Source organism: Myodes glareolus, chromosome 2 (assembly GCF_982192425.1).
Source record: "Myodes glareolus chromosome 2, mMyoGla1.1, whole genome shotgun sequence".
In the NCBI taxonomy this organism is placed as follows: Eukaryota; Metazoa; Chordata; class Mammalia; order Rodentia; family Cricetidae; genus Myodes; species Myodes glareolus.
The window spans coordinates 62,866,586-62,878,639 of record NC_142027.1 but is presented as its reverse complement, the minus strand read 5'-3'; the positions used below and the strand labels follow the sequence as shown (position 1 = coordinate 62,878,639).

The following is a 12,054-nucleotide window of genomic DNA, read 5'->3' as shown; positions in this document are numbered from 1 at the left end:
TGAGAGACCTGGCTGTCCCCGCCTCTCCAGCACCATGATTACAAGTGTTTGTGCCATCTCCCCACTTTGCTTGAGTTCCGGGGATCAAACTCAGGTCCTCATTCATATTTTTACAGAAAGCACCAATTGAGCCATTTCCTCAGCCTATGTGGGGACTATTTTTTTTTTTAATGGTTCTAAGTGACTTTTTATATTTTCTCTTTAAGATTTCTTTATATATGTATTTATGTATATGGGTACTTTGCACGTAAGTCTACACACCAGAAGAGGACATCAGACAGTTGTGAGCTGCCATGGGGTGCTAGGACTTGAACTCAGGCCCTTTGGAAGAGCAGTGAGTGCTCTTAACCATTGAACCATCTCTCCTACCCTGTAAATGGAGTCTTTTTAAAAAAATTATCCCTAATTTACTTTTTAAAAGAAAAGGAAGTAGATTTTACCCCGAAGAGTAGAAAGTCAATTTCAGTTTTTCAATGAAACAGACCTGGTCGAGTTCTAGTTATTGAAGCAGAGATTAAACATTTGGAGGAGGAAGTCATGTGTGGCACGGTGCTGGGTAAGCCTTGGTGCTGACCAGGCAGGCCTGCAAGGCGTCTGTAGTTGCTTCTTCATAATTTCTGATGACGTAGCTTGATATTTCCTTTAATGGCAATGATCACATAGGCTGTTTTGATGATTTTCCACCAGACCCTTTACAGACAGGTTTTCATCTGATATAACAGCCTTGTGTGGGTGCCTGATCTTTATCAAACGGTGATAGCGTGAACTTTTATTCGCTTGAACTCCGGACGCTACATAGCAATGAACGAAGGCGGAGAGTCTAAAGGAGAAGCTCAGGATGATGGCCGAGAGCCAACGATGGAATCTGCCTTTAACTCTTAAGGGGAATATAGTCTGATGCGTCCTTTTCAGAATTGACTATAAACTGTGAGGCAAGACACTGATGTCTGCCTTGGTTGATTCATGGCACCTGTGGTAGTGGGCACTGGGCAGCTGCTAAGGAAATGTGACTGGAATTGCATTATCAACATTTACTAGTATGTATGTATGTATGTATGTATGTATTTAATATGAGACAGGTTTCGCTGTGTACTCTTGCTAGCCTAAAGAAGGACGCTTAAAAGAAATCTCACACTAGCTCAGAACTGAGTATAATAGAGGGTTATTTATTTAGGGATAGGCTCCCAGATCATAATCCTCTGCTGGAACAGGGGACAGCAAACCGAATCCAGCAGCCAGAAAGAGGCCGGATGCGCACTTTTCATTGGCATATACAGTGTAAGAGGCCACGCCCAAGTGGGCGGGTAACTTAAAGGCTATTGGCGGTAGGAATTCCTACAGCACTAGCCTGCAGTTTGCTTTATATATCTACCCGGCCTCGACTTTGTGGGGGTCCTCCTGTCTCTGCTTCCCATGTACTTAGATTATGTAGGAACTGGGCTTTGAAACACGATTTAGAGATGGGGTGTGGAGGGGGGAGGATTTCCACGTCGCGCTGCTGACTCACTTCCTTCCTCCTCCTCTCTCGCTTTCCTTTCCTTTTTTTTTTTTTTTCTTCCTTGAGCCGGATATCACTATCTGGCTAGCCTGAAACTCACAATATAGACCAGGCTGGCTTCAAACTCATAGAGATCCGTCTGCTTCTACCTCCCAGTACTAGAATTAAGGGCATGCACCACCACTTAACCTAGATATTTCTTATGTTAGACAAGTTTTCTTGTAGGACATTAGTATGGTTTTTCAACCATAGGGTAAAAATAAAAGTCAAAAGAAACAGAACCTTTTTTTTTCCTTTTGTTTATTAGAAAAACAAGAAACTTGTTTTGCTTTTTTTTTTAGTTCAGGAGTATAATTTAGATTTATTTATTTACCTTTGTTGAGGCAAGATCTCTCTCTGTAGCTCTGGATAGCTTTGAACTCAGCAATCCCCCTTTCTTAGCCTCCCAGGTGCTGGTATTATAACCATATGTTACCATTCTTGGCTTAAAAGTTTATTTCTAATTTGACAAATAATTGCATGTATTTATAGGGTACAATGGGATATATTGATAGAGTGATCTTATCAAGCTGACTAACGTATCTGTCACTTTATATACTTATTTATTTGCAGTGGGAACATTTAAAATTTCTCTGGGTGTTTCTGAAGTATGTTATTGTCAACTGCAGCCACCGCGCTGCACGGCAGGTCTCTTAAATTGACTCTTCCTCATTAGAATAGCTACCCTTGATTAACTCCTCCTTTGCCTCCCAAGCTCCCTGACTTTCAGTGAATTTCTACTCTCTGAGAGTTAGACTTTTTTTTTTTTTTAACTTATTTTATGTACATTGATGTTTTGCCTGCATGTATAGCTGTGTGAGGGTGTCAGATCTTGGAGTTACAGACAGTTGTTAGCTGCCATGTGGGTGCTGGGAATTGAACTCAGGTTCTCTGGAAGAACAATCAATGCTCTTTTTTTTTTTTTTAAAGATTTATTTCTGTATACGAGTGCTCTATCTACATGTACACCTTTATGCCAGAAAAGGGCATCAGATCCCACTATAGATCAGAGCCACCATGTGGTTGCTGGGAAATTGAACTCAGAACTTCTGGAAGAACAGCCAGTGCTCTTAACCATTGAACCATCTTTCTAGCCCCCAGCGAGTTAAACTCTTAAAGTTACTGCATATAAGGAAGGTTATGGAATATTTATCTTTCTGTGTCTGGCTTATTTTACTTAGTGTGACATCCTTCCAGGCTTATACATGTTTTTGCAAATGGCAGAATTTTCCAAAAGATGTGTATGATTACTGAAATATGCTTATAAAATAGAAGCTACAGCACCACCCTAGAAGATAGAATACTCATTTATTATAAGGATAACATATGAATGTCAGCTTCATTCTTAAATATTCTGTGAGCTGTGAAAATAAGATTTCTTGGCTTAATGGAGGTAATCATCTTAGACATATACAGACTCTCTCACTGATAATATTGCTTCTTATGTGATGTTTTGGAGTGATTTGAATAATTAGGGCACTAGACTAAAGGTCTATTGATTCAAAATGGGACACGGAGAATGGGTATTCCTTTTATACTTACATTGAGCCTCTTTGTTGTACCGCCATTTTGAAAAATGTTTGGCAAAACCACTTAACTATTCAGAATGTGTTTAGATTTAATTTTTTCATTAATTTGATGTTTTCCTTGTTTCAGATTTAGTGGAGTTCAATTTGGGTAGTCCCAAGAACGTTGGTCCCTTCCTTGCAGTGGACCAGAAACACAACATCTTGCTCAAATATCGCTGCCATGGTCCACCCATCCGCTTCACGAGTGTCTTCAGTAATGAGCTTCACTATGTGGCCAATGAACTGAATGGGATTGTGGGAGGGAAGAACACAGTGGTGGCCATAGCTGTGTGGTCTCACTTTAGCACATTCCCCTTGGAAGTCTATATCCGGAGGCTCAGGAACATCCGACGAGCTGTGGTCCAACTCTTGGATCGAAGCCCTAAGACTGTGGTTGTCATCCGGACAGGCAATGCCCAAGAGCTGGGGCCTGAGGTCAGCCTTTTCAACAGTGACTGGTACAACTTTCAGCTGGACACTGTCCTTCGGAGGATGTTCTCAGGGGTTGGAGTCTATCTTGTCGATGCCTGGGAGATGACCTTGGCTCATCATCTACCCCACAAGCTGCATCCAGATGAAGTGATTGTGAAGAACCAGCTGGACATGTTCTTATCTTACGTATGCCCCTTGGAGACCTAACTATCTACTAAAGGAATCACATTTGGTGACCTTTCCAATTGACTTGTAGTATAGAAAATTTGTGATTGGCTCCATTGTGAGATGGATGTTATTAATATGTTTGACATTTCAAAAAAAAGAGCTGTACTTTGCATAATGACTTGTAAAGAACTTAGGCAGCGTAGACTGCATTTGTATCTACCTGTAGGATTTTTCCGTCTTGACACAGCCATTGTAGAGCTCTTATTAACAGCATCTACACACTGTATTGCCCTGTAACCAAAGATGCTAACGAGTGTATTTGAGCTAGCTTCTCCCGGGGTGGAGATTTCTGTGCTAATGCCTCCGTGAAGTGTTTTGAGTAAACAGAATGGATAGATTTGGTTGGCAGTGCTTTGTGTTCCATTTGCCTGGTAAAGGAAGTGGAACACGTCTTCATGATCAGCACAAGGATCCCTCCTCAGGAATAGAGCATTTATCGCCAGAGGTTCTCAAGGCCACACTGAAGACTGCTGTATCTCAGGAGTTTCTATTGACTTTTTTCCCCTGAATTACTTGGAAAGGCCAATGTGTGTGGTCAGAATTTTATAATAAGGATATTAACAATTTCCTGCTTTTGTCTTAGAAAGAAGCAAAACAGAAGCAGAAATCTGTGCTTTGGATTGGTATTCGCATTTGATAATTATTTCTTACTAGATTCAGCTACGTTTTAGGTGATGAAAAGTTATTCTAGAATGACTGCTTTTGGAAACAAATATGGAAACAGAAGTTTATTTTCATGTTCTGGAGCGTGTGCGTTTTGAGAACTGATTCTTATGTAAAGAATGCTGCCGACTGTCATAACATTGTAGAGTTTCTCCAATCAGCAGTTCCAAGTGTTTCTCTTCTCTTTTAGCTGTCATAAAGCATATGCCGAGTTAGACATTAAACCAGATCAGAAATTAATAAAATTAGATATTAAAGTCTATGGTAGGTATTTTTTGATTTGGGCATAAATTATACATACACATTATCTCATGCTTGGGAATAAAAAGCTCCTATTTAGCTCTCTGTTATTCCTGCTAGCTTTTCGTCTTTAGGGACTGTGGCTCAAACCCAAGACCTTGACCATGCTAGGCAGACGCTCGGCTCTCCGGAGTTACATTCCTAACCCATTTCTGAACATCCAAAAATAAAAGGATTGGCCATTTTTATTGGACTTTGTCTTAATACTATTAAATGGTTTGAAATTAAAATTAGGATATTTAATAAGTAGTTTTTGCATTACAAGAGGTTATAATTCACTTTTGCTTTCCCTAAACAGACATGCATAAACATTGGGGTGTCTTGGGAGATAAAGACAAATGCTTAAAGCAAGAAAAAATGCACCCTCCAAAGAATGAAAAATTGGGGCTTGTACTGTAGAGGATTTAAGTTCTTCCGTTTCTACTCTCGAGGAGACCAGTACGTTTATAAAATATTTTGTGGGGGAAAGTTTTATAATTGTTTTTGGAGTCTGAGCAGGCCAGTGAAGCTAAATATTTATGACAGCTTAGTTTTTGCGGGACTGAGCTTGAAACTGCTGGGGCCTTATGCATGCTAGGCAAGCTTTCTGACTCTGAGCTAAACACCCGGTTCCTTTTTTTTTTTTTGTTAACTTTTTATTTTTAGAGAAAGTCTCAATAAGTTCACAGATTGGTCTTGAACTTGGTTTGTTGCTTACATAGATAGAGTTTGAATCTGCTATCTTCCTGCCTTAGCCTCTCCAGTAACTGGACCTATATAGGCTTTGCCACTGGCCTGGTTAAAATGGCTTGCTTTAAATGGTCCTTAAGCTTGCAGTGTTTGATTAAAAATGAATCAGAGGCTGTACCTCCAGGGATTATGGAATGAATCTTTGTGACAAATGTCCAGAGATTCTGATGCAGTTGTAGGGTTCCGTATTTTGAGAGACAGTGACAAAGAAAAGATTGATCTAGAGAAGTAACATTACTTATCTATTATTCAAAGGCTTTATCAAGTTCTTAATTCTGGTCATGATTCAGAAATACAGATGATAAACTGGGTGGTGGTGGCAACACCTTTAATCCCAGCACTCGGGAGGCAGAGGCAGGTGGATCTCTGAGTTCGAAGCCAGCCTGGTCCACAAGAGCTAGTTCCAGGACAGGCTCCAAAGCTACAGCGAAACCCTGTTTCAAAAAAACCAACCAAACGAAACAAAACAGAAATATAGGTGATATTAGCTCAATTTTTTAATAGGAAGAACTCAAGTTTGAATTGGACTAAGGTATGTGGAGTCCATGGCCCTGCTTAGCTACAACTTGTTTGACTTCTACGAAGAGATTTTATGTTAGAGAACTTTAGAACATTTCCTTCGGGAGGATTTTGGGAGGAAGCCAAAGAATCACTTTCCCAGTGAAGCTTCAAGGACCACCCACCACTGGGTTAGAGTGATTTCTATGGCTGGTTTCCTTTGACTTTGTTCAGTTTCTGCTTTTCAGTTTGCTGCGCGAGGTCGTGGCGCTTTGATGGCACAGTTTCTTGAAGCCCCTTTAGCTCTCCCTCCCTGTTTATCTTTATCCACTCTGGTGTGGGAATGTTTATCCAAAGTAGAATGGCGCTTAAATATTTCCCAGAACAGTGAGATGCAGGTTGAGCATTTCTAATCTGAAAATCCAGAACTCTCCAAAAGCTAAAGCTTTTTGACTCAATGAGTCACACTCAAAAGACAGATGTGGGACTGGAGACACGGCTCAGATTTTGGAGTATTTGCTATTCTTCCAGAGGACTGAGCCTGAATCCCAGCCGTCATACCAAGTGACTCACAAACCACCAGTAACTGACGCTACAGGTGGATCCCATGCCTAGTTTTTGTCTACAAGGGCACCTGTATTCGTGTGGCATTCGCTCACAACAGAAGCAGACAGACCCACACACAGACATAGACTTATAGACACCCAGACAGACAGACGGATGACCACACACCCACACACACGGGAACACACAATACACAGATAAAATACTAAAAACCAGGTGTAGCATATACTTTTAATCCCAGTTCTTGGAAGGCAGAAGCAGGCAGGTGCCTGTGGATTCAAGGTCAGCCCGGTTTACTAGTGAGTTCCACACTTTAACCAGAGGAACTTGATGAAACATTGTCTCCGAACAAACAAACAAACAAACACAAAACAAACAAACCAACTAAACCAAATGCGCACATACAATAAGAATATAAAAAGTCTTAAAAATAATCTTTAGAAAGCAGACATGCTAAATGTTACATAAAATTTCCTTTAAGGTATATATATGTAAAGTATATGTGAGACCTACATTTCCTATTTAGGCTCGTGATACATTAATGAGTTATATACATACATGTGTGTGAATATATATCATACACATATTTATATTCCCAAATCTAAAATAATTTAAAATCTAACAGTTATGGCCTCAAGGACTTAAGATAAGGGCTTCTCAATCTTATAAATATTTTATAGGTCAGTTAGTCCCACATAGTTGTGAATTTCAGCATGCCAGATGACAATGTTTAAATACACATTTCTCTTGATAAATACAAAGGTAATCATAGTTTTAAAAAACTTCAAAATTTTAATTCAGGACCCAATTCATAAATCAGCTGAACATTAGCTAATTCAATTGACTTCAAATGAACATTAGATATACTTTCTTTTTTTTAAACCATATACAATTGATCATCTATTTCTAGGTTCCATATCACTGGCTTAAGCCAACTTCACATAAAAATATCTGGGAAAATATTGCATCTATACTAAATGTATACACTTTTCCTGTCATTATATATAACCAATAAAGTATAGCATCAATTTATATAACATTTACATACTAGTATGTGTTATAAGTAAACTAGAGATGATTTAAAGTATGTGGGAGGATGTTTGTTAAACACGGATACTATGCCATTTTCTATAAAGGAGCTGAGCATCCACAGATTTTAGTATAATTAAGCCCGAGTCGAGTATCCTCAGACTATAGTATAATTGATCCTGGTGCCCAAACCCTGAGTGATCGCTGGAGTTGGAATCACAGAGTACATGTTATTTGGGCCTTTACAAAATTAACCTATAGTATAAATATTTTTATATGTTAAATAGCCTTAATAATTATGAAAGTCTGCCTAAAATTGTGCTATCTAGTAACAGTTTTATTATGTTAGTTGGTCATGATGGTCGGATGTTTGGGCTTGTAATAAAATATTGAAACTTGTTTATATACAATTTTGTTGAAATAAAATATGAATTTGAGGGGCTGGAGAGACGGGACAGCAGGACAGCAGTTAGGAGCACTCGCTGCTCCCACAGAGGTTTATGGGTTTGATTCTCAGTACCCACATGGGCTCACAACCATCTGGAATTCCAGTTCTGGGGCAGAGGTGTTTCTAACTCCTTCTGGCCTCTGTGGGCACCGAATGCATGTGGAGTACATACATACACACAAGGAAAACAAATAACATTTATATTTGATGTGACAGTATTCATATTACTGAGCGACCCATACTCCTGAACTGAAATGATTAATTTGCTGGTATTGTGAAAGGAAAAGCCCATAATAAGAATATTCTACGGGAATTATACTTCTAGAAGGTATCCTATTAAGAATAAGTTTTCTTGAGTTGGAGCAATGGCTCAGCACTTAAGAGTTTGGCGGTTCTTGAAGCAGGACCAGCTTGGTTCCCAGCACTCCTATCAGAGGCTCTGCAACTTCAGGATATCTGACCCCTCCACCTCTATCACTTGCATGTATACACGCCATGTATACCCCTCCACATGTTTACATGCAATTAAAATAATTCAGTAAATACAGAACCGATCCTAAGTATTCCAATGTATGTCAACCATTTTACCATTCAGTATATTAATACCACCTGACAGACTTGCTTGTCTTGATAAGTTTCAGATGGCTAAATCAGAGTCCTTGGCAAGAACAAATATGGTAAGCCTTTACATATTCCTGTGATACATATAAAGATGAGTCTCCTGTTTCTGAACCCAGACGAAGAAAATGACAGTCACTGAGTGGGGGCAGGGAAATACGCTCTGGAGGGAGGTAACAAGACGTCTTAATTCTCCTACAGAATGAGGTTAAGATTATTTTACAATGCAGGGTCAGTGTACTCAGAATAGCTGCTACATGGGTGGGCAATAAATATGATTTTGGAATTGCTGCTCCCTCTTTCAAAGTGGGTCTGCAGTGCCTGGAGCAATTTGGGAATCCTGGGGCAGTTGAGAGGCAGCGAAGGACCAGAAAGCTGTTGAGGCAGAAGTTTAAGATACAGAAACCAGGGTAGCAAAAATGTGCTTCATCAGTTCAACTTAACCCGTCCTTTTAAAATGCACCTACCTTTAAAAATTTAAAATAATTTTTATTAAATGGAATTTTATATATAGAGTTTAAGCATGAGGATTAAAAGAAAAAGAAACACTCAGAAAAGAGAGAGAGAGAGAGAGACCTTTTGGTGTGGGCATCTCTGAGACAGAACTGCCAGAAACTCATTTTAGGATATTTATCTCTTTAAAGAATGCTAACCAGGCCAGGCAATGGTGGCACATGCCTTTAATCCCAGAACTCGGGAGGCAGAAGCAAGGTCAGTCTCGTCTACAGGAGCTAATTCCAGGACAGGCTCCAAACCTACAGAGAAACCTTGTCTCGAAAAACCAAAAAATTAAAAAAAGAAGAATGCTAACCGGGTAACCGGGACTGGAGAGATGGCTCAGTGGTTAAGAGCATTGGCTGCTCTTTCTGAGTTAATTCCCAGCACCCACATGGTGGCTCAAAAACATCTACAATCAGATCTTATGCCTTCTTCTGGCATAAAGGTGTACATGCAATAGAGCATCCATATACATAAAATCAATAAATCTTAAAAAAAGAATGCTAAGGGGGCTGGAGAGATGGCTCAGCCGTTAGGAGCACTGAGGACCTGGGTTCAGTTTCCAGCACCCACATGGCTCACAACTGTCTGTGACTACAATTTCAGAAGAACCAACACCCTTCTACAAGCACACACACAGGCAAAAAGCCAATGCACATAAAAACAAATTTTAAAAATGCTAACTGAAATGCACCACATACACACAAAATTTCCTTTTTAAAACAAATGAGAGCTGGTCATGCCTCTTGAACGCTAAGGAGCTGAAGTCATGATGTGGATGAACAGTCTTCCTGCCGCTATAGGACCCTGGGTGTTTCCGCTGTAATCACAAAACTAAATTGTAACAAGGATGCCTGGAGATGATGTAAGAGAAGAACAGAACCGAAACCACTGTAGTGAGTGTCCCAAAACCGAGCAGTGAAACTGGATGTCGGGAGAAACCCCTTGGGTGTCGTGCAATGACTCGCCTGCAGTTAAGCTCCTTCCCCCAGCACCTGTACCAGCATTTTCGTCCAGCTAGCGAGCCCTGTTTCATTTGTATTGCAGATTATGAACACATAGAAGAGATGTCCCTTTCTGTTTGCCATACTCACAAAGCTGAACTGGGGAAAGTCACCCTCCAGACAATTCCATTTTCATGCCTAAGAAGCCACAGTGAAAAAGTGACATTCGGGTACTCAACTTCAGATGGAAAAGCAAAACCCCAGGGTAGCCAAAACAATCCTGTCCAATAAAAGAACTTCTGGAGGCATCACAAGCCCTGACTTCAAACTCTACTGCAGAGCTACAGTACTGAAAACAGCCTGGTGTTGGCATATGAACAGACAGGAGGACCAATGGAACTGAATCGAAGACCCAGATGCTAATCCACACACTTTCAAACACCTGATTTTTGACAAAGAAGCAAAAAATATCAAATGGAAAAAAGAAAGCATATTTAACAAGTGGTGCTGGCATAACTGGATATCAACATGTAGAAGAATGAAAATAGACCCATATCTATCACCATGCACAAAACTAAAGTCCAAATGAATCAAAGACCTCAACATAAAGCGAGCCACACTGAACCTTATAGAAGAGAAAGTGGGACGTACACTTGAACGCATTGGCATACACACACACACACACACACACACACACACACACACACACACAGACACACACGCCAGGAGCACAGACACGGAGAGAAACAATTAATAAATGGGACCTCCTGAAACTGAAAAGCTTCTGTAAAGCAAAGGACATGGTCAACAAGACAAAACAGCAGCCTACAGAATGGGTCCTGGATGGATGACTGAGATTCCATCTTACACCTGTAAGAATGGCCAAGATCAAAAACACTGACGACAACTTATGCTGGAGAGGTTGTGGGGTAAAGCGAACACTCCTGCATTGCTGGTACAGCCCCTTTGGATATCAGTGTGGTGATTTCTCAGAAAATTAGGAAACAACCTTCCTCAAGACCCAGCAATACCACTTTTGGGTATATATCCAAAGGATGCTCAATCGTGCCACAAGGACATGTGCTCAACCATGTTTATAACAGCTTTGTCATAGCAAGAACCTGGAAACAACCTAAATGCCCCTCGATAGAAGAATGGATAAGGAAAATGTGGTACATTTACACAACGGAGTACTACACAGCAGAAAAAATAACGACACCTTGAATTTTGCAGGAAAATGGATGGAGCTAGAAGACATCATTTTGAGTGAGATAACCCAGACCCAGAAAGACAATTATCATATGTACTTACTCATAAGTGGTCTTTAAACATAAAGCAAAACTGCCTACAAATCACAATTCCAGACAACCTAGACAACAATGAGGACACTAAGAGTGATATACATAGATCTAATCTACATGCGAAGTAGAAAAAGACAAGATCTCCTGAGTAAATAGGGAGCATGGGGACCATGGGAGAGGGTTGAAGGGGAGGGGAGAGGCAGGGAGGGGAGCAGAGAAAAATGTAGAGCTCAATAAAAATCAATAAAAAAAATATATATATATATATATAAAGAAAAAAGTGACGTTCGGAGAGACAGCTCTAACGAGGAGGCTTTAATCCCCTAGATTCCCTGGACACTGGGACAGGAGCCCGGGAAAACTGCTAGCGCTGCCACTCGTTCCTCCGCACCGCTCCAGTCCAGGTCTTGGAGCTGGCCCTCGCGGGGGAATGTCCCGGACTCGGGTCGGTACCTTTTTGGCCTGGGAATTTCCAGCTTGCGGAAAAAGTCCACAAACTTAGTCCTCGCTGTCCCCTTCGCCTCCTCTGGCCCTTCTCGGTGCCCACGCACCCCCCGATCGAACCCGAGGATGAGCATAAGGTGTATTTTAGGCGAGCTTGGGCTTCCCCGCCCCCTCTGCCCGCTTAGCTGGCAAGAAGAAAGCCAGCGCTATAAAGGAGGCCGAGGTCTAGGGCTGACTCCTCCTGCCACGAGGT

General features: G+C 40.8%; 1 protein-coding gene across 9 annotated transcripts in view; it reads left to right on the top strand.

Moving 5' to 3' along the window:
* Positions 1-4,921, top strand: part of Nxpe3 (neurexophilin and PC-esterase domain family member 3) — a 55,016-nt gene extending 50,095 nt beyond the window's left edge. For all 9 annotated transcript variants that reach the window (XM_048454286.3, XM_048454284.3, XM_048454285.3 and 6 more), the window contains one exon: positions 3,194-4,921. In XM_048454286.3, the coding sequence (XP_048310243.1) occupies positions 3,194-3,744 (551 nt within the window). In that variant the 3' untranslated portion in view covers positions 3,745-4,921. The remainder of the gene's footprint in view (positions 1-3,193) is intronic.
* Positions 4,922-12,054: the final 7,133 nt, after the last annotated feature.